Here is a 23,314-nt window from a genome sequence, read left to right as displayed (position 1 = left end):
GTGCATGGGAATTTAACCGGATTTTTTATGTGCACTAAGTATTTACACACAATGGAAATAAGTCCCGGACTTTATTGTGCAATCCTGGTCACTTTTACAAATATTTGTACTGAGATTATATATACTGTATGTCTTTTTTTTTTTACGGACAAATCAAATCAATCAGTTAATCAATCCAAACTGTGCACCAAAACAACAGAAAGTTCAACAACATTATGAGATTGTCAATCCAAGCCTTTGATACTGTGTAGGCCTATAATGTAGGAAGATATGTATTTTTTGGGGGGGGGGGCAAATTCGATATCCACGTTTGTAAACTCGAACTGCCTAGTTAAAAAAGGTTACATAAAAAAAAAATGTAACTGTCCCTTAGGGTTTGGGTTACAGCATCAAACGTCACCCGCCCCCATCACCCCCGTCCCACCAAAGCCCCCTCCTCTCCCCAATTTGGCGCGTCTGCGACCACCCAAATCAGCCAACCAGACTTGCGCAGTCCCCGGGTTTGGGGCTCCGTCTGAGAATGGGGAGGGGTGTCTGAGGACTCGTCAAGGTAGCAGAGGGAAGCGCCTCTGTCCCTTTGTCATGCTAATCCAAGGCAGAGGAGTTCCGTCCATCACCAACGCTCAACAGTTTGAATGGGACAGCACACAAAGGTTAGTTGTCGTCCTCGAAACAAAAACATCTCAGACGTTTTCAAAAGTTGCTCCAGAGAACATGCGTGTCTGTTTCACCATTCTCCCTCCTCATCTTGCAGGATAACAACTTTTTTTAACCAGTCAGTAATCTTTCGCGAACTCCAGTTTGGATTCATTGTTCAATTGTAGGCTATACATGGTTTTATTTGGTTATGTCCAGTTTGTCAAAGAGTTGCGCGCAAAATAGTCAATGTTCTTATTTTATTTTAAGCCATTGAAATACTCGAAGTGCATTTTTGTATGGACTCAGTAGTAGGATATGCCGCACACCTTTTAGGGGACTGTTTAAACTTTAGCGGGTTTAAAGGGTCTCGTCAGTGGCGTAGCGGTCTAAGCCACTGCATCTCAGTGTTAGAGGCGTCACTGGTTCGATTCCAGGCTGTATCATAATCCGGCCGTGATTTGGAGTCCCATAAAGTTGCGCACAATTGGCCCTGCGACGTCATTGTAAATCAGAATTTGTTCTTAACTGACTTGCCTTTATTTAATTAACAAAGGTTAATTAGGTTAATTTATTTAATTAAGTATGGTTAATTAAATAAATAAAAATATAGCTGTATTGCCAAGAGTGCGCTTTTCTTAATCATTTTCAAATGGTTGCACCGTTTCGCCGAAGTGGTTTGGTACTCATTGCACGTTTCCCCGAAGTGGGTTGGTATTCCTTGGGGAAAAATAAACAATAATAGCAATAGTCCTACTTATTTATAAGAATGATGTAAATTGATCACTCTTGTTTTTTTATGTGATTGGGAAGTAGCATAGATGCAAGAGGAGGTCGAGCGGCCTGCGCATTGGTCCCTAATCAGAAGTTGAGCGGCCTGTGCATTGGTCCCGAATCAGAAGTCGAGCGGTACATGCATTGTTGGTCCCTAATCAGAAGTCGAGCGGTACATGTATTGTTGGTCCCGAATCAGAAGTCGAGCGGTACATGCATTGTTGGTCCCGAATCAGAAGTCGAGAGGTACATGTATTGTTGGTCCCGAATCAGAAGTCGAGCGGTACATGTATTGTTGGTCCCTAATCAGAAGTCGAGCGGTACATGCATGGTTGGTCCCTAATCAGAAGTCGAGCGGTACATGCATTGTTGGTCCCTAATCAGAAGTCGAGCGGTACATGCATTGTTGGTCCCTAATCAGAAGTCGAGCGGTACATGTATTGTTGGTCCCTAATCAGAAGTCGAGCGGTACATGCATTGTTGGTCCCTAATCAGAAGTCGAGCGGTACATGCATTGTTGGTCCCTAATCAGAAGTCGAGCGGTACATGCATTGTTGGTCCCTAATCAGAAGCTAGCGGCCTGCGCATTGGTCCATAATTTTGACATCTTTGCTCCAAAATAACCATGTCATTAGCGGTCATTATGTGGTTACTTAATTAGACAAAAAGGGACTACTATTCTCAGAGGGGGCTGTGGTAGACAGATTATTAGTAGAGGATTAAGTTGTTGTGAAAATGTTTTATTAGAACAACTTATTACAGGTCTAATCAGTTAGTAATATACAGCCTACTATATATATATATATATATCTATTTCACAAAGTAACCAGTAGTTCTAGTGGAAGGCTAGTCATATAATACACACACACACACACACACACACACACACACACACACACACACACACACACACACACACACACACACACACACACACACACACACACACACACACACACACAATGAGTAGAACCCAAATGTGTAGGAGGAGTCTGTGAATTGGGTTTCCCCAATGGTGTCTATAAAATAAAATCCTCTGTCTGGTATTTGCTCTGCCTTGCTGCCCTGCTGTCTGTGTGATGCTTTAACCCCCCCCCCCCACCCCCACCCCCCACTTCTCATATGAGGGAAAGCTGTTTCAGGTGGCCAGAGCAGGGTGAACTAACTAATGCTGATGGATTGTATGTAGCTGACTGTGTAAAAGGATACCCCACTTCCTGAAGAACCATCAGCCTGGCGGAGCAGGAAACCTTGGATTATCAGACCCAGAAGACTCCGGCCCTGAAATGTGTGTGTGCGTGTGCGTGTGTGTGCGCGTGTGTGTTTGGGGGGAGGGAGTTGTACACCTCTGTCATAGCCCCAGTCTCAGAGAGTAAATATTGCTGAAATCATCACAGTGTCTCAGTGTAGAAGACAGCCCGGCTCAATGACATAGATAAAAGAGAAATGGAATATTGATTCAGGGACACAGAGCAGCCTTCTCAGTCGTCAATTATTTGTCCACAAAAGTGAGGAGAATTTTGTTTCCATCTCAGATACCATTAATATTGGAGGCTGAATTCTTTTCCTAGGATCTGTTTTCCTACTCTGTAAGGTTTCCTCATTTAGCTCCTCGGCTCCAGACAGTATGGTTTAGAGAACAGAGGGTATCTGTAATGTGCTCCATATGCTGCCTGGACTGAGGCATCGTGACAATGTCTTACACTACTGTCCTCTGCATTAAACAATGTGTTTTACATGGACGTCGATGTAATTGGAGAAAACTCAGTAAAGCCCTTTACTCCAAGGTAGAAACATTCTGTTGTGTGTGAGTGTGTGTGTGTGTGTGTGTGTATGGCTGTGTTCAAAATACTCTACAAAGCGCTCTGTTGAATGTGTGTGTATTTGTGAGAGAGTCAGTTCTGACTGTTGTTTATCCAGGATTCACACTCTGTCTGGGTAAATCCTACTTCTTCCGCTTTAACCACCCTGAGGAGGCCAGACGTATGAAGAGCATGCAGCCCCAGAAGAGTCCTGTCGCCACTATGGGCTACAGCTCAGGTAGGGACCGATCTCTGTCTCGCACAACCCTGAAGACTACACTCTTACTGCTATTTCTCTACATTTCCCAATCCTACTGCTATTCTCCCCTGTTTATCCCTTTTCCCCTGCATGAGGAACCTCCAGAAGTGCCGAGGTGTTACTGTGATGGCTGTGTGGTAAGGAAGTGGTTCTCAGAGTTCAGAATGTATTCGTTCTCTCTCTATCTGTATCTTTGTCTGCTGGGGGCAAGGGTCATGCTCTAGCTCTGCTTGACTCTACTCTGCTTTACTCAAGTCTGACGGTTATACTCTTCAGCTAAGCGATTATGTACACAGCCAAAGACCTTGGGTCAAACTGCCCATGTAAGGTATAAATAAATGGAAGTCCACCCCACTCTCCCCTGTCCGGTGTGAGTTTATCCACTGAGACAACAAATGACAGCATGTCAGCACAGATAAACAGAGCCTGAGGTCAGCCAGCCCAGGTGGTCTCAGAGCAGAAACCCTGCACTGCATACTGGGCCGCGGGTGCCGGGTCGGTGGGAGGAAGGGGCGTGCTGACAGAGGTGATTCCTCAGGGTCCAGGCTCTCCCTCAGTGCCAGAAAGTACAAAGGCATTCCGTCCCGTCTCACTCCGCCAGCATTCTTCCATTTTTAGAAGAAGCTTTCCTTACCCACAGACTATGTTTGTTTTGGGCCCAGAACCGTCTGAAGGACGTTCTTCGCTGGTTTCTCCCTCCTTAGTCATCATACTACAGGGGCTGATCACTGTTTGGTTATTAGATCCCACTCATGCTGGTTGCCTCAGTCTCTCTCAGCTTATAGGCGTTAGGCTTGAGTATAGGGTGTGTTTTTACTGTGCTCCAAGACAGGATCATATATACACATTAATGAGAGTTTGGTTTCTATGCATCTGATGTTTCTACAGACTGTGTAAAGACTGAGCACAGCAATGGCGGCTCAGTGGGAGGCACCATGATGAGAGGCTCCCGATCGAAGGCGGAGCTGCAGGACCTGATGGAGACTCTGCAACGCCGGAAGAGTGCTCTAGAGGCTAGCCTGAGGGCCAGCGCAGAATCTACCCGTACCTACCTCAGCCTGCCCCCTCCCAGCCCCCTGTCCCCCACGCCCCCCAGGAGTGCCGAGCGCCCCCCCTCCTCCAGAGGCCTCCCCTACATGACCAGTAGTAGCATGCCCCCGTCCCCTCGCCAGGGTGAGCGTCCTCTCAGCCCCAAACCGCCATACACCCGCTCACGCCACCAATCACAGGACAGCCTGCTCCTCTCTAGCTCCTCTGACAGGCATTGCCCAAATGTAGCCAGTTCTCTCCTATCCATGTGGAATGGTTCCTCTTCCTATGGGGAGCCTGCACACAGTCCTCCTCAGGGCCACAGTGGGGCGGCCAGCATGCCCTCCAGCCCTCGCCTAGGTCGAAGGTTCTATGCCCAGGGCCGGAACGGGGACAATGGTATGGACCCTGCGCCACGTCAGAGGAAGTACTCTACAGGGTCACTCAACGGCCTGGGCTCTACCCACAGCCGCTCTCTACCCCGCCTCCACCGTTCGGCAGACTCCACAGCCCTGTCCCTGCCCCCACGCCGCTCCGTGGGCTCCCACAGAGGGGAGAAGGGTTCTGTGTCCCTGTCCTCCAAAACGAGGCGCAGCCTGTCTCCTCTGGAGCGGCCGCCAGACGTAACAGTGCTAGCAACAGCCAGCGTACCGGGTACTCCCCGCAGGGCCAGCCTGGCCTCTCTGGCCTCGCTGGGCTGTGAACTGGAGCATGGGGGCCTGCGGGGCTCCTCACCCTGCCTGGACCTGGGCTTGGGGGAGAGGAGGCAGTCCTTTGGGATGGGTGGGCTGGGGCTGAGATCAAGAAGAGGCAGCATCAGCTCTCTGAATGGGAAGGAGGAGCTTACAGACTACCACAAGCACCAGAGAGACGAGAGGCTCAGAGAACAGGAGGTGCAGAGACTGGTGAGATAAACACAGCCTTAGATCAATCATTTTACTTGTTGCCTAATGCACTCTATTCATTATTATTAAACCTTTTTTATTATGATGTCATTATTATTATTATTATCCTGCCTTTATTCAGAGTCTACTACTCTAGCAGGCTCTGATTGTGTGACTTCGACACCTGGTTTCATTCTGCTAGTTTGTCTGGTCCTGTCTCTTTACTAGGGACTGTTATGAATACATGAAAGTGCTTATAGCGCTTTGATTTCAGCTTTTATTTCTTGAGAAGGCTAATTGGATGTTCTGGATAGTTGTCATCATGTTTCATTGACTGAACACACTCTCACATTCCTGCTGTAAAGAGATGGAACACACGGAGCGGAGCGCCATGAACCAGTTGGTCAGACTGTTGGTCAGGCCGTTGGTCAGACTGTTGGTCAGACTCATTTGAACTTTGTGTTCCTCGGAAAATCACTTGATTACATTTGAAATGTGGTTTCTCTGGTTTTATTGTGTTTCTATGGGTAGTTTATAGGTTGTTTGATCAGGCTTTTGGGTAATGACATGATCCCATTGTGTTGACAGAAGACTGTAAATAGATGAAAATACCCATCTCTGAAACAATTGGATCCCAATAACACAGTCTGAGTCTAATGAGTAGTACATTGGCAATAATATGTGACTGTGTTAACCACTGGTCCTCTTCCTGTAATGTGTGACTGTGTTAACAACTGGTCCTCTACCTGTAATGTGTGACTGTGTTAACAACTAGTCCTCTACCTGTAATGTGTGACTGTGCTAATCACTGGTCCTCTACCTGTAATGTGTGACTGTGCTAATCACTGGTCCTCTCCCTGTAATGTGTGACTGTGTTAACAACTGGTCGTCTTCCTGTAATGTGTGACTGTGTTAACAACTGGTCCTCTCCCTGTAATGTGTGACTGTATTAACAACTGGCCCTCTCCCTGTAATGTGTGACTGTGTTAATCACTGGTCCTCTTCCTATAATGTGTGACTGTGTTAACAACTGGTCGTCTTCCTGTAATGTGTGACTGTTAACAACTGGTCTTCTTCCTGTAATGTGTGACTGTGTTAACAACTGGTCCTCTTCCTGTAATGTGTGACTGTGTTAACAACTGGTCCTCTCCCTGTAATGTGTGACTGTGTTAACAACTGGTCCTCTCCCTGTAATGTGTGACTGTGTTAATCACTGGTCGTCTTCCTGTAATGTGTGACTGTGTTAACAACTGGTCGTGTTCCTGTAATGTGTGACTGTGTTAACAACTGGTCCTCGCCCTGTAATGTGTGACTGTGTTAACAACTGGTCGTCTTCCTGTAATGTGTGACTGTGTTAACAACTGGTCCTCTCCCTGTAATGTGTGACTGTGTTAATCACTGGTCCTCTCCCTGTAATTTGTGACTGTGTTAACAACTGGTCCTCGCCCTGTAATGTGTGACTGTGTTAATCACTGGTCCTCTCCCTGTAATTTGTGACTGTGTTAACCACTGGTTGTCTTCCTGTAATGTGTGACTGTTTTAACAACTGATCGTCTTCCTGTAATGTGTGACTGTGTTAACCACGGGTCCTCTCCCTGTAATGTGTGACTGTGTTAGTCACTGGTCCTCTTCCTGTAATGTGTGACTGTGTTAACCATGGGTCCTCTCCCTGTAATGTGTGACTGTGTAAACCACTGGTCCTCTTCCTGTAATGTGTGACTGTGTTAACCACTGGTCGTCTTCCTGTAATGTGTGACTGTGTTAACCACGGGTCCTCTCCCTGTAATGTGTGACTGTGTTAGTCACTGGTCCTCTTCCTGTAATGTGTGACTGTGTTAACCACGGGCCCTCTCCCTGTAATGTTTAGGAGCACCAGCGGCTGGAGACCATCCTGAGCCTGTGTACTGAGCTGGTCCAGGACCAGGGCGGCTCGGCCATCTCCGACCTGCAGAAGATCAACAAGGAGCTGGAGAAGCTGCAGGAGTCTGATGATGAGTCAGTGTTCTTCGACTCCCCTGGCAGCGCCAGTGGCACCGCCCCGGAGAACGGCTTTGGCACCAAAGCTCGGGAGTACCAGCTGGCTGAGGTGTTGCAGGTCCGCCAGCGCCGCCACAGCGGGCACAGAGAAGCCAGGAATGCCAGGGCCCAGTCACCTGCTGTCAGCCTGCGCAGCATTGTCCCCTCACCCTCCCCTCACCACAGAGCCAGGGTAAGTCCTGGTGACATGTCTAACATTGTCTTGAGACCCGAGGTCTTTCATCTCTTACCCTTTCAACATCAAACAAGCACACCAATTTAGACAGCCAAACATGTGGGTGCACACATACTCACAGTAGAACATGAGTGGGAAAAGTATGAAATGAAAGAAGGAATTCCCCTTGCCCAAGGGCTTGTTGTTGATAATTGCAGGGTTAGGGAGGGATTTATCAAAGCATCTGCATGACACAGTAACTCATTCCGACATAGCTGTGTGTGTTCACCCATGACAGAGTTGGTGTGAATGTAGAGGAAACTATGCAGCGCAGTGAGGGTTGAGGTATCAGTGTTGTTAAAGATATATGGAATTCTTACACACAGAGTACACCTCCAACAGTGCCCCAGTATGTCACGAGGAGCTCAGTCTCTCTGCACCTAACCCCAGTCTCAGTCCCAGAGCCAGTGTTACACTTCTAGAGGGGCTGTAATACTGTGGCATTTTCCACTCTAGATCAGTAATGACTTAATGGTGTGTTTAGTTTTAATGGAGGAGTTCTCTGGGGAATACAGTTACAGCCACTCAGACTTTCTGAAAGGAAGGGGAACAGGAAATGACTTTATCCTCAGTAGAATAACTGTACGCACTCGTGTGCTGTGTGTAAGATGTTTTGTTAATAATAAAGTACTTATAATACCCGGTACATACTTTGTAACTGAATATTTATACCATTACAACAGATAATCTTACAAGCTTTGTGTATTTGGAAAATAAAATATGTTGGGGCCTACTTTACTACTTTCATCTGGTACCCGACTACAAGATGAGTATTATATTTCATTCCATGTAGAGAATACATTTCCAAGATATAGTTTGTTACAGCTATGTCAGAGTCCCATTAAGTACATCAGTTATTGAACTTTCCAATCCAATCTCTTCTTCCATCTCATATTCCTAAATCCTGGCAGGGGAACAGTGGAGCAGCCAGTCAGATACTGCCTCTGAAACAGCCCATTAATCCCAGGACTGCTGTCTGCCTGCCACGTGAGGCTCTGACTGCTGTTCAGCAGGACTCCTGAAGGCTTGTAACTGGAGGTGGAGCAGGCAGCAGATATGATAGAGGTTGTGATGTGTCAGATACAGTGTGTGCCCGGATGTGTGTATATTAGATCAGGGGCTGATGACAGGAGCTGATGTTGACTCTCTGGTGGCAGCAGGGCTCTCTTACTGATAGGAGATCACTGAGGCTTGTGCAGTAGACAGTAGAGTATTAACACAGTCCCTGTTCTCCCGAGGGACCTGAATCTCCGCTGCATTACAGACACATGGAAGGGGCATTACTCCCCCTCATTATCGCTGACAGCAATCTGAGGCAGCTCCATCTAACCAATGTACTATTAGCTACAAATCAGAAGGTTGTTAAGAAAACATAAAAACATGTACCATAGCTTTAAATGAGGGGTGATCCTGTAGTGGACCATATCGTGTTTAAGACATGACATCATCACAGTGTTGACAGTAACACACATTGTGAGTAGATAGTGGGAGGTTTAGGCTGGGTTTCTGTAAAACACTCTTTAACAACTGCTGACGTAAAAAGAGCTTTATACAATACATTTGATTGGTTGATTGATTGATTGATAGTTTGTAGGCCCATGGACTGATGATGGCTCTGTAATATCACCAGCAGCAGGCTACGGAGGACGTGCATCTGAAACAGGAAGTAACGCGTATCGAGGAAGAGAGGATCCAGGTGCTGAACAACATAGAAGAGTTGGAGCAGAAGATCAAAGACCTGGACAACCAGATGGAGGAATCCATCAGAGAGGTATGCAGCACAACACAGTACCACACAACACAACACAGTACCACACAACACAACATAGCACAGCACGGGAGAGTGAATGGAGGGAGCTTCACCCATGCTGTGTGTTATGTGTGTGTGTCAGTGAGTGTTGACATGTGTGTGTTTATGAGTTGGGATACTTTGTGGAGTTAGGAAATGAGTGTTTACAGTGGCTGGGTAATGACAGTAGTGGGGGAAGGGGGATAGTTTTGGTCCATCTGTGTCTGGCTTTGGGGCGCTAACAATACTGATTTTAAGCTGTGTGTGTGTGTGTGTGTGTGTGTGTGTGTGTGTGTGTGTGTGTGTGTGTGTGTGTGTGTGTGTGTGTGTGTGTGTGTGTGTGTGTGTGTGTGTGTGGTGCAGATGGAGGTGGAGCGGGCTCTGCTGGAGGGAGAGCAGGACTCTGAGATGGCCCTGCTACATAGGGAGAAGGAGGTACTGGACCAACTCAATGAGAAGATTGGCAGCATTGACAAGACTGTCCTCACAGACAAGTCCCAGGTAACAGCAGTAGACATGTTGTCCATCTCTGCCATTGCTTTCAGACACAGGGAATGTGAGGTGGAGAGGGGGAGGGAGAGACACACGGTCAGGGTATGTGTGGGAGTTGGGGTTTCAGTGGTGAGAATCTGAGTTGGAGGAATCTTCAGTCCAGCCCACGGGTCTGAATACAGTAGGGCAGACCCTCTTTTCTGCTGCCTCCTTGGTTCCTCCTTTACCTTCACTAACACTCTTTCCTTGCTCTCAGTCTTTGCTGTGTTGTGGGTGTCAGTGTGTTCTTATGAGCACGCATGTGTGTGCTCTTGTATACGTGTGTGTTTGTGTGTCCCCACTGCTGTGCAGCCCATTTCGAAAAGGGGAGTAGCAGTGGTCCCATCCACGAATGGAAAGTGCAGTGGCATGAAGTATGTGCAAAGAAGGAGATTGTAGGTTGTTGTTAGCTAGCTAAGGAATTTTATTGGCATTACAGGATAATGGGAGCTCATTATTATGGTCTATTTGTCTGTAAAATGTCAATGTATTTGTCTGTCTGCTAGTTTGAATCCTCCACACAAGGACCCACCCAAAGCCAGTGCATTCTCAACCTTAAATGATGTGTGTGTGTGTGTGTGTGTCTGCTGTTCGTCAGGATGTTGAGGTGCTGGAGGCAGAGAGGAAGCGTAATGAGGACCTGGAGTTCCAGCAGCTGGAAAGAGCGAGTAGTCAGGACGAGGGGAAGGAGGCTCAGACCCAGCAACTACTCAGAGAGATAGCAGATTACCAGCGTAGTACTGTCACACGCAAGGAGAGACTCCTGACCCTGAAGAAGCAGTCTACACAGATTACTCAGCAGTCTCAGCGAGAGAAGGACAGCTTCCTAAAAGAGAAGAACAACCTGTTCCTGATGGTTCAGAGGGTAAGAAGGTTTTTGGGTACTGGTTCTGTTTTGTATCTGTATATCTTTACTGTTGTTTGACTGACAGTCTGTGTGTCTCTAGGAGAGGGAGAACCTGGCTTCTCTGGAGAGGAAGTATGCTGAACTGACTGGAGGGCAGGCCTTCCCTAACAACCCTGTTGCCATGAAGGAGGTATGATGTACAATACACTACTAACAGTGCATATGTCTGGCCAGCAGATGGCAGCGGTCTCTTCTAAGAGCCTCACAGTGCATGACTGAAATGCCTGACAGGTTCCTTTCTGAAAAACCTCCCATTTTCTATGAATGGAAGTCTTGTATCGTTTCCATGTTTCTTTTTTTTTGCATTCAACATATTTTTTTTGCCTTCCAACATACAGGTACCGCACGGATTGTTATTGAAAGATAAGACACATAAACAAAAGCAACAAATACATACAAGGAAAAACAACTACATACATTTAAAATAAACATAAAATGGCACTAGCAAGACACACCACACTCCGAGTGGGTTGGGTTGTGTACATACTTTGAAGGAATCAGTTAATATATACATGTAGAGTCCATAAAGAGTAAGGGATCATTGATCAGACACCATCTCTAGTCCTACTGAATTTCCATGTTCACAGTTAGTAATGACCACGTGTCCACAAATGTATCTTGCTTTAATCTTAATCTAAATGTGATTTTCTTTTGTATATTGTTCTTATAATTGCCACTCTTGCCATTATTTAAGTGCCATTCTTTCTGGGACCATCTTAATGCAGAGCTTTTTTTTTAGCTGCAATGAAAAGTATTTGTAACAAATATAATTTGGATCCAAGAATGGCTAACATGGGATCTGTGGGTTCTGAAAAAAACTACTATTTCCCACTGAATTCCCCTCCATGAATTTGCATTGGTAACTTTATGAGCTTCAGAGAATATATCTAACCATGGCTCTTCAATTATCTTGATGAAGTTCACCGTACCAACTTTGTCTAAGAATCAATGTGTTATCTTGTTTCATGGAGGATAAAGCACTGTATAAGTTAGTTGTCTGGCTAAGTTTTGTTCTATGTCCGTGGGGGTGCATTGTAACCTTATCCAGTTTTGGTGTTTGGATAGAAAGCTTCGTACTTGTAGATACCTGAAGAAGTCTGACCTTGGTATATTACACTCAGAGCTCAGCCTTTCAAATGATTTTCGAGTATCCTTTTCATGTAATTGATGGACGTATTGAAGTTTCAAATGTGCCCAGTTTCTAAAACTTGTGTCTAATCGTAGTGGCTTAAAACCCTTCATATGTACAATGGGTGAAAACACTGAGATTCCTGTAGTAAGGTTGAAAACTCGCTTTGTCTCTTTCCGTTCTTTTTATGTGGTTCCTGCCCATTTCCCACAACTCACTCAATATATTTTCCTCAGTGAATGGGAGTACGGGCAGAGGGACCAAAGTAAAGTCTGACTTTTCTATTTCCAGCCATCTGTACCTGCAGATTCAGACATACTGTCATGGCCCTAAATTGGGTTGCAAGCCAGTAGTGTTTCAGATTGGGGAGTTCACATCCTCCCTGTTTTTTTTTGTTGTACTTTATATCTGACCCTGGGATGTCGTCCCTGCCAGATACATCTGGAGATGAGTTTGTCTAATAGCACAAACAGATTTTGGTTGTCAAATTGGAAGTGTTTGAAAAGGGAACAATAATCTAGGTAATACGTTCATTCTTATTGATTCTACCCTTCCCGATAGGGTGAGGGGCAGCACAGACCAGCAGTCCAGATCTCCTTAGATAGACTCAATCAGCTTGGTGTAGTTGGCTTTGTATAAGTTATCAAGATCAGCAGCTATAGTTTTTCCTAGATATGTGGTAGCTTCATTTGACAACTTAAAAGAGAACAATGTTTTTATATAGCAGGTGATATGTGTATTAAAGGCCAGTGCTTCGTTTTATTAACATTCATATTGTACCTGGAGTAACCGCCACATTGATTTAAGACGTTCTATTAGCTTTGGGACAGACTTCCCAGGGTCAGACATAGCAGACCTAAACTACAACATCGTCAGCGTACAATCATATTTTATGCGTTTCATCCACAACCTTTATTCCTTTAATATGTTGATGTATCTGTTCTGGTCTGTGCAGCACTTCCGCTTTCTAGAGGAGAGGAGGCGGGGCAGTAAGGAGAACTCCTCCCACCTCAATGACACTCTGCCACGTAAGAGGAGCCAGCAGGCCCTCAGTCACTACAGCAGCTCTACCCTGGGCCGCAGCCTGTCCCCTAAGGTGAGCATAGGCGACCAACCTCCTCTTCCTGGGGGCAGCCTGTCCCCTAAGGTGAGCATGGGGGACCAACCTCACCTCCCTGGGCTGCAGCCTGTCCCCTAAGGTGAGCTTGGAGGACCAACCTCCCCTCCCTGGGCTGCAGCCGGTCCCCTATTGTGAGCATGGGGGAGCCAGACCAACCTCCTCTCCCTGGGCTGCAGCCGGTCCCCTATTGTGAGCATGGGGGAGCCAGACCAACCTCCTCTCCCTGGGCTGCAGCCGGTCCCCTATTGTGAGCATGGGGGAGCCAGACCAACCTCCTCTTCCTGGGGGCAGACAGTCCCCTAAGGTGAGCATGGGGGACCAACCTCCCCTCCCTGGGCCGCAGCCTGTCCCCTATGGTGAGCATGGGGGACCAACCTCCCCTCCCTGGTCCGCAGCCTGTTCCCCAAGGTGAGCATAAGCGACCAACCTCTTCCTGGGGGCAGCCTGTCCCCTAAGGTGAGCATTTGGGGAACCAGATCAACCTCTCCTCCTTGGGGCGTACTGTGCAGAGGACAACCACAGGGGTTAGATCAGCAGTGCACAACTCTAGTCCGTCAGGACCTTCATTTCTCTAATTTAATCATTAATTGATAATGCCATTGAATCCCAGTGTCCCCGCATCTGATTATTGGAGCATTGGGTTAGAGAGACACTTACCAGGTCATCTCACTCTCTGTTGTGTCCGTCTGTCTACTCTGCAGTCCCACCTGCCTCTTTCCCAGAGCTCCAGCTGTGGTAGTATCATCCCCCGGGGCCTCTCTATCTCTCCCAGAGTTCTGGAAACTCGACGCCTGCTCAAGGGTGAGCAACAACACTTTTTTGTTTTGTGAACTTGTGTGCATGTCTGGGCATACTTCAATTTGTATTTAGTTTTTATGATGCCTCTAATGACCTATTGTCTAGAAGTTCAATATTAGTTGTCCGTAGCTTATGGCTGCCTACACCATAACCCCACCACCACCATGGGGCACTCTGTTCACAACGTTGACATCAGCAAACCACTCACCCACACGACGCCATACATTCTTTCTGCCATCTGCCCGGTGCCGCTGAAACCGCGATTCATCTGGGAAGAGCATACTTCTCCAGTGTGACAGTGGCCATAGAAGGTGAGTATTTTCCCACTGAAGTTAGTTACGATGCCGAACTGCAGTCAGGTCAAGACCCTGGTGAGGAGGATGAGCACGCAGATGAGCTTCCCTGAGACGGTTTCTGACAGTTTGTGCAGAAATTCTTCGCTTGTGCAAACCTACAGTTTCATCAGCTGTCCTGGTGGCTGGTTTAAGACGATCCCGCAAGTGAAGAAACCGAATGTGAGGGTCCTGGGCTGACATGGTTACACATGGTCTGTAGTTATCGGGCCGGTTGGACGCACTGCCAAATTCTCTAAAACGACATCGGAGGCGGCTTATGGTAGAGACATGAACGTTACATTCCTTCAGTCAGCATGCCAATTGCACTCTCCATCAAATCTTGAGACATCTGTGGCATTGTGTTGTGTGACAACTGCACATTTTAGAGTGGCCAGCACAAGATGCACCTGTGTAATGATCATGCTGTTTCATGATATGCCACACCTGTCAGGTAGATGGATTATCTTGGCAATGGAGAAATGCTCACTAACAGGGATGTAAACACATTTGTGCACAACATTTTAGAGAAATAAGCTTTTTGTACACATGGAACATTTCTGGGATCTTTTATTTCAACTCATGAAACATGGGACCAACACTTAACATGTTCCGTTTATATTTTTGTTCAGTGTTGTAACACCATCTCATTATCTCTCTGTCTCTCTCTAGCTTTTCTCTAATCATTCATGGATTCCCTGCCTCTCTCCGTACCTGCTGCCTGTTTCTCACGGCATGCTAGCTACATGCTGCAGAGATAGACATTCATAGCTTTTCATTTCTTGAGTGGTCAATATTGCATGTCAATCTGTTAGTTAACATGGACTGCCACAGGGCATCTTTCCCCCAGTGTCCATTAGCATCGGCCTGAGCAGGAAAGACATGTTCAGCTATACTCTGATAGTATCTCAAGCAGAAGTAACTAGAGCCTTTGGGAACAGGTCTGAGGGGGTTGAATGACCATGCCCATTTCAGTGTTGGAGGGGAATATACTATTTGTGTATCAGCAATGCCCTCTGACCAACTGCAAATAAGTTGGGACAGTTAACCAGCAACAAACATTTTTAAATGTTTAATCTAATCTGATAAAATGCTTAATAAAGTGTATGTCTGTCTGTGTGTTCATCTGTCTCTCAGCAGGCCATAGCCACCTGTACATGAGTGAGAACAGACAGAGACTGGTTGACCTGTGTAGCAGGACCGTGTCTGAGTCCAATGTCTTCCTGGACCCCTTCCACTACGCAGACAATGGCCATGGCTTTGACACACGCAGTATGGACAGCTCTGACAGCATGGAGACCAGCATCTCTGCCTGCTCCCCAGACAACATCTCCAGGTGATAGAGAGAACTGTAGGACCATTGTTCAAGTAGCACAATGATTCAAGAAGGTTAGCTCAATGTGACATTAGTTTATAGAGCATTTTTGTTCAGAGCAGTACCGGGGGCATGGCATGTAAGAGACATGTTATGAATGAGAGATGTGACTCAGCATCATTCCATATTATGGTTCTTTCCAAGTTCTGTGATTTTAAGTGAAGTGTTGAGGCGTGAAGCTGAGTGAAGTGTTGAGACGTGAAGCTGAGTGAAGTGTTGAGGCGTGAAGCTGAGTGAAGTGTTGAGGCGTGAAGCTGAGTGAAGTGTTGAGGCGTGAGGCAGGGTGAAACATGCAGGAGTGAGGCATGGTGAGAGCCCCAGTTGGTGGGCTGACCAGCAGGGACTGGGATGGCTGAGGCTGGTGCAGAAGGGTCAGGTTACACACAGCTGTGGTTTCAGTGAAGGGGCCCAGCCACAGTGGAGATCCAGCCCATCAGTACTGTTACTGTGTCGCTGGGATAGTGCCAAGAGGCTGAATCTGAAGTGAGTAAAGAGCTTGTTTGTGTGCTTGTTTGTTGGTGCTTGGTTGTCTGTTGTAGAGAAGAGGCTATGTTTGTTTAAACCAAAAGTATCCTTTTGGGATCCTTTGTTGTTGCAACGTGTGTGTTATTGTTTTTAATCAAGTACTAGTACTTTGTCAACCATGTTCTTGTCAGAAATAATCAGTTAGATGAAATCAGTTGAACCCTCAGAAAAAAAGTTGGTTATGCTTAACGGACACATGGTTCTGCAGACTGTTTTCCATTAGATCTCATGCTCTTCCAAGTGAAACTATTAAATTCATTCTAAATCTTCAGGATATCCTGTTACATTGGGAAAACAATGTTTATTTATATATCTCTGCATGTAGCCTATAAAGAAACACATTTATCAACATAAGAGGTCTCCAAATCATTACTCTGAATTGACCAAGGGTGGACCAGAACATTTACTTGTGGGATCAGAACATTTTATTTTGTTAGTGAGGATGCTGAACGTGTCTTGGGTATATGTTGTCCAGCTGTCTCACACCCAGTTTTATATGCAGAAGAAGTGTTTTTTAATAAGCAGAAGAGATGTGTTTTCTACTTGACTGATTCTGTACACCTAGGACCACCCAGAAAGTCAAAATTGGTTAAGTGTGTGAGAGTTAAATAAAGGTTACATTTAAAATTTTTTAAAAAAGTGTGTGAGTGTGATATTGGTCAGTCCATGCAGTATATACAGGATGGAAAAATATGAGAGCAAATGTATGGTCTATACATTGTACAGAATGTGATGGTATGACTGGTGCAGAGGTGCAGTGTTTGTTAACTTTATAGTAAGGGCCCTGGTCTGGAATTTAACTCCCACTTAATAGGTTCCAGGATGGACAGTCCTTTTTCTGGTGGGCGTGTGTACTCTCCTTGCTTTGTGTTTATGAAACCTTTTTCCACAGTGCCAGCACATCCAACGTAGGAAAGATTAAGGAGATGGAACGTTTGTTACGAGAAGCCCAGGCTGACAAGCATCGACTCCTTGAGCACAAGGTAATGAAGCCTTCAGAACTAAAACCATCTCTTACCGTTCTTTTTGTGTGAGTGTTGACCATGCTGTAACTTTCTGTGTGTGGTGTGTATAGGAGCGTGAGATGGAGGTGCGTAGGCAGGCCCTGGAGGAGGAGCGGAGGAGGAGGGAGGACCTGGAGAAGAGACTGCAGGAGGAGACCAGCAGGAGGCAGAAAATGATCGAGAGGGAGGTGAAGTTACGCGAGAAACAGAGGGCACAGGTGAGAGATCCAGAAAGGGATGGGCCAAGATTCATAATACCAATCATTTCAGATGCATGGTAATTTAATTAGGCCACGGCTTTAAAGCAACTATGACATTTGACTGAAAAATGTCTATCAGATATTTAGCTTTCAAACATGGGCTCAACACAGACCAGACACCTCTGACCCCTGTCCCCAGGCCCGGCCGCTGACACGCTACCTCCCTCAGAGGAAGGATGACTTTGACCTCCATGGTCACATCGAGGCAGCTGGACACAACCCAGACAACTGCTACCACCTGGCCATCACCGATAAAACCTGCAGAGGGTTCCTGGTCAAGATGGGTGGTAAGATCAAGACCTGGAAAAAACGCTGGTTTGTCTTCGACCGGAACCGCAAGACCCTGGCCTACTACGCAGGTACATTCTACTATCTCTTCCTCTCTTTCTTTCTCATTCTTCTACTTCTGACATTCTCTCTCTCTCTCTTCTCTCTGTCCTCTCTCTCTGTCTGTTGCAGCTGTAAATGGTAGCTTAATCTGAGCACTGCAAGAAAAGCAGCGATGACATCATCATCAAGCTATGCTGTTTTACTCTGGAAGAGCTTTGATTCAAGTGGTTTTTGTTTCACCATTTTGTTTCAAACATGGTCATTCCAGTGCTACAGTGTGTGCTCTCTCTTACAGACAAACATGAGGTCAAGATGAAAGGGGTCATATACTTCCAAGCTATAGAAGAGGTTTACTATGACCATTTAAAGAATGCACACAAGGTAAGGGACAAATGGTTTACACATTTAAAGTATTGAAGTATCTGTATTTTATGCTAAGAAACACATTTTTTAAAACTATAGTGACATTGCTTTTTTTTTTGCTCTGTCTTTTTCCCCCACCCTCCCTCCATTCCAGAGCCCCAACCCATGTCTGACGTTTAGTGTGAAGACCCATGACAGGGTGTACTACATGGTGTCTCCCTCCCCTGAGGCTATGCGCATCTGGATGGACGTCATCGTTACAGGGGCGGAGGGATACATGCAATTCATGGTCTAAACCAGTGGCGGCTGGTGATTGGCTGAATGCCCGGGGCGCGAGGTGGTTGGAGTTGTAAACAAAACAGCATGACATATGATGCCAGGTTTTCGAGCTACTGGTAGTTTCTTTGAGAAGATATATAAAGCGATCTGTGCATTTGAACAACAGCATAAATGACCACTGCTGCACCTGCTGCCACTGTTTTGAACAGATTAGATTATACTATTTAGAATGAGAAGCAGGTCACGAACGAACAAGAACGTAACAAGCATGCAGATGCAGTAAGTGAAAACACATGATCTAACTGGGGTACTATAGCTAATATACTGTCACAAAGCATGATGCGCTAGCCAGTTCATTCTGAATATTTTCCATATTTCTGAGTTGGATATTAGTTTAGAAAGACCTGAAATTGGCATGGGAGCTAACTACCTAGCAAGTTACCAGATAGCTATAACTAGCTAGCTGCTTGTCAAAGGTAGATAACTGGTTAATTTGACAAAAAAAATCTACTAAACTATTTCTCAATGTTTATAAAAATGACTGTATCTGGCTTAATTAATTTGATCATGCTGTTTCAGTTCACACTACATGTCGCCCTCTCACCTACAAGAGAACCAAATTAACAACTTGGGGGGGAAACAATACAATTGGCCAGCCACCGTCATGCTTTTTTGTCCTACCAGATCCCCAATGAGAAAGTTCTAGCTAGTGTATCCCTCTGTCTTTCGACACTTGTTGGATGTAGATGTCAGGTCCCAGGCTCCAATGACTGTTATGGTTATTTATTTACAAGTTAATTACAATTCGATTGTTGCTTTGGCGCCATCTGTACCTGATAGAGCACACATCTGTACCTGATCTGGCGCGAGAGACTCATTGGGAGGGAGACTAGAACAGACCCAGAAGTTCTGATCGAGCACGCATTTGAGCGCCCCAGGACAGTCCATTAACTTTGTACTGTTATAATTTATTCTAAGAAATCCTGCAATTTCATTGGGGCAGTTCCCCCTCATAGCAAATAGCTGGCAAAACAATATAAGCAATGTTTGCATGGCATATGCACCCGCGAGGGACAGAGTAGTAAGTAACTTGAACAGCTGAATTTGAACATTTTTTAAATAGGAACATGTACACATTTACTGCACTTTTATGAGCATTTAAAACATAATTCATGAATTATATAATATATACTGTATATATTTTTTATACAAATATTTTTTGTTGACCAATCATAATTGGGGCACCGCCCTTAATGGGCGGGCCGCTACTGGTCTAAACAACCCCCATCCTGACCACAGACTCTCAGATGACTAACAAACAGGGAATATACTCTCCTCCAGGCCCATCGGTGCCTAAAAGACAAAACAAGTTGACTGGTCAGGTTTGAGAACCTCTGTGAACCTTCTGGTTTTTAGCTTTGTAACCACCTTATTTCTGTCTTACTTCAGTGAGCCCAGCTCTCTCCCCCTCTTCCGGATTCTGCTGATGTAATGGTCATCTGATACTTCGCAGTCTAGCAGGGAAGGACTTCCTCTGGAGGAGTGGGTGCCCAGTGCCGCTTGTTCATTCGGAAAGGACTTACTCAGACGATTCTGATACTTATCGCTTTATGTTTGGAGAGGAGCCTTTTGGCACCTTAACATGGTTTACCCTCATGATATTTCAGGACTGTTAATGACCCAGAGTCTATGTCTGAGGTGTATTATGTAGTCTGATAGGCTCACAGTGTACTAGAGATTACTGCCCATTCAGGACAAGATACTTCTCTTCCATTGTGGCGTAGTGAGATTACACATCGAATCCTTTAAAGTAGTATATATGAATCAGTAGAATCATAGGATTGAGGCTGCCATTGGATATAATATTATAATATATGCCATTTCACAGACGCTTTTATCCAAAGCGATTTACTGTCATGCATGCATGTATTTTACGCACAGATAGTCTGGGAATCAAACCCATTACCCTGGCGTTGCAAGGCCCATGCACTACCAATTGAGCTAACGCCTCTACTTCTCTGGGTTGAGAAGAGGACCAGGGCCTGGTTTCCCAAAAGCATCTTAAGGCTCAATGGTTCTAAAGATGAATTTAGCCTTAAGATGCATTTGGGAAACCGGGACCACATTGATTTAAGGAACACAAGCTGTCCCATCCTTTTCATCATCCAAATTGAGCTGGCTGTTGATTGGTCAACCAAAGCTCTCCCTCTGTTTTCCTTCCAGCTGGACAGTCTCTTTTTTCCCTCAAACACTCCCTCTCTCTCCGGGGCCAAACCTTCCTGAGACTGTCTAGCACCTGCACAGACTGAAAGGACAATATGTCCCTCCAGTGGAAAACCCAAGGTGATGCACATCACCAATGTGTGTCCTTTGTATCCTGCTGTTGCTTAGGAACGTGGAGATAACAGGGGAAACCCTGAAACACCAGGGACTTGAAAGATTTGAAAGTACCTCTCTCAGCACTATGTACCAAAGACATACCATGTCTGTATTTAATATGGAAATCATGGAAATGGAACCTTAAGGCTCCACAAAGGGCTACTTACCGGGTGTGGAAGGCATTGACTGTGTGTGTGTGTGTGTGTGTACCTTTTCGTGTGTGCCATACAGCTAAAATAAGTTAGCAAAAACATTCCAGGGCACTTCCAGTACTAGTAATGGCGCGTGGCATTGTTTATTGTGCCTTCATCTGAGTTGTGTTTTATGACATATAGTGTAGTATCATGCTGCCAGTGGATGGGTGCAGCTCCCTACCCGATCAATGGGCTCATTCATTTCTGAAAGATTGAGAAGCGTTGCGTCGTGCCTAAGAACAGCCCTTAGCCGTGGTATATTGGCTTATTGCTATTATAAACTGGTTACAAACGTAATTAGAACAGAAGAATTAAACGTTTTATCATACCCGTGGTATACGGTCTGATATACCATGGCTTTCAGATCATCAGAATTCAGGGCTCAAACCACCCTGTTCATAATTTGAGATATTACACAGTCGCTATAAAACCTGTGCAGTACTTGGATATACTTACTACTTTTAAAATGACTTTTTGGGTCACAAATAATGGCACATTAATTTATATTAGTTTAATTTTCTTTTTTAACAAATATATTCATATTTGTCAGTGGTATGTGCATGTTGAACATACAAATCAGCTATTTATGTGAAACCAAAGAGCAATGCTGCAGTATCTGCAGTATTCTAGGGAGATTATATGAAGTCATGGAAAAAAGAAAATGAGATTCTACTTATTTGACCCAGGTATCTTAGCTGATATATTTGTAATTATGACAATGTTCTGATAATTGTAAGATGTAATGATACTGAAATGGCTCCCTCATTCACCATGAAGTCACAGGTAGAACGTAGTAGCAAGGTCCCTGACTGTCAACGAGGTGACTGCGGGAGTGTTATGAAGAGGTGACTGCGGGAGTGCACACGAGACCAATTAACTTCTCTGACAGTGTTGCAGAGGTGACAGCAGGTTAGCTCACAGGGAATCTTTCACAGCGTTATGAAGAGGTCACTGACAAGCTCTCTGTGACCAGTTGTCTTTTAAAGGAGGATCCCCTATGTGCTCAGTCTGTGTGACTACACAATACAGGCACACTTTTCAGGTATTTTCCATGTATAAGTTACCAAGGAAAAAACTCAACATAACTGCAACACTTTTTTGATGCATTTTAAATATATATTTTGCATTTTTATATGAACAGTGTTATTGTTAATCCTGCATGTTTTTTAAACAAATGTAAGAATAAATCATATATGTTTACTAATTTGTTTCATGTTACTATTGTTATTCCACTATATTTATACTTTGTCAAGTATTGTATTGAGCGTGTTGCTCTAACAAGGAGCGGAAGTAACATTGAGATCCAACTGCTACAAAGGGAGGCTTACTGGTTATCCTATCTAAAAACGTTGACCCCTAGTGGTCTGAATATTGACTTTGAACAATTCTCTCTTATATGAACAAGTCTTATACGTTGATATATTCTTTCTACTGCTTATTAGCGTACACTTAATATGTTCCCCTGTTGATGCTTATTATGCTTTAAGGTTGAACCAACAAATATGAAATGAACTAGGAAACAATTAAATATGTGAAATTGAATTGAACAATAATGTATGTTGATGCTAATATTATGTACAATATTCAATTATGTTTTCATATGACAATAGCCGAATATATGTAATATGCCATGAACTACTATTTTTTTAACATTTTCACTCACTTGATTCTAATTAACGTAATAATTATTGGTTGCACTAATTGCACTGTTTGTCTACATAACCTGGTTCAAGCATTCTTGACGTCACCCTGAAGGAGGCAGAGTGTTTCCGAGACATTGGTGATTTACCCAATAAACGACTGGGAGTTGATAGATGGAGTGTGCAACTCTCCTTATTTTTAGAGTTTATAGTTTATTCGCCGGTAGTCAGCACCTCCACATAAAATCATTTTTCTGAGTGTTGTGCCAGCTCATGTTTTTTATTCAAATATTGTAATGGGGAAAATCTTCAACATGTATGGACCATAATCATGTTTTGTTGTATTTTATAGATTGTAGTGTAGCAAGTGAGTTATTAAGGTGTTTTATGAAATGCAAAGTGTTCTGCTGCCTTCACACTAGCTAACTGTCTTCACTTGTGAACTAGTGACCTAATTTGCAAACTCCTACATGGCTCAGAGTATCCATCTGGTGCACACTAATTATTTCTGCTTATCCACATACAGATGATACATTAGAGAATTGGTTGCTTTTTTCACACTTGTGTGTGTGTGTTTTGGTGGAGATGAACGCTGTGTTTTGGTGGAGACTAACTCTGTTTCTTCACAGCACAAACTGGATTAAGAGGCAATATCCATGTTTTACATTTCATAACAACATAATAACCACATTAAAATGGATTATTTCAAATGTGCAGGTACACT

At 44.8% G+C, this 23,314-nt stretch overlaps 1 protein-coding gene across 7 annotated transcripts in view; it reads left to right on the top strand.

Moving 5' to 3' along the window:
- Positions 1–22,765, top strand: part of LOC109873983 (pleckstrin homology-like domain family B member 2) — a 28,503-nt gene extending 5,738 nt beyond the window's left edge. The window contains exons 5-20 of one of the 7 annotated variants that reach the window (XM_031809011.1): positions 3,331–3,450; positions 4,360–5,405; positions 7,252–7,593; positions 9,266–9,406; positions 9,788–9,925; positions 10,554–10,820; positions 10,903–10,992; positions 12,947–13,087; positions 13,813–13,912; positions 15,379–15,577; positions 17,034–17,124; positions 17,217–17,363; positions 17,545–17,764; positions 18,031–18,116; positions 18,253–18,435; positions 19,827–22,765. In XM_031809011.1, coding sequence (XP_031664871.1) covers positions 3,331–3,450; positions 4,360–5,405; positions 7,252–7,593; positions 9,266–9,406; positions 9,788–9,925; positions 10,554–10,820; positions 10,903–10,992; positions 12,947–13,087; positions 13,813–13,912; positions 15,379–15,577; positions 17,034–17,124; positions 17,217–17,363; positions 17,545–17,764; positions 18,031–18,116; positions 18,253–18,393 — 3,269 coding nt within the window. In that variant the 3' untranslated portion in view covers positions 18,394–18,435; positions 19,827–22,765. Of the gene's footprint in view, positions 1–490; positions 654–3,330; positions 3,451–4,359; positions 5,406–7,251; positions 7,594–9,265; positions 9,407–9,787; positions 9,926–10,553; positions 10,821–10,902; positions 10,993–12,946; positions 13,088–13,812; positions 13,913–15,378; positions 15,578–17,033; positions 17,125–17,216; positions 17,364–17,544; positions 17,765–18,030; positions 18,117–18,252 lie in introns of those variants that run through there. The other 6 variants (XM_031809015.1, XM_031809013.1, XM_031809012.1 and 3 more) reach the window with 6 other exon arrangements.
- The last annotated feature ends 549 nt before the right edge of the window (positions 22,766–23,314 follow it).

This window comes from Oncorhynchus kisutch, linkage group LG29, assembly GCF_002021735.2.
Source record: "Oncorhynchus kisutch isolate 150728-3 linkage group LG29, Okis_V2, whole genome shotgun sequence".
Classification (NCBI taxonomy): Eukaryota; Metazoa; Chordata; class Actinopteri; order Salmoniformes; family Salmonidae; genus Oncorhynchus; species Oncorhynchus kisutch.
The sequence above is the reverse complement of the archived record's forward strand: the minus strand, read 5'-3'. Positions and strand labels throughout refer to the sequence as shown.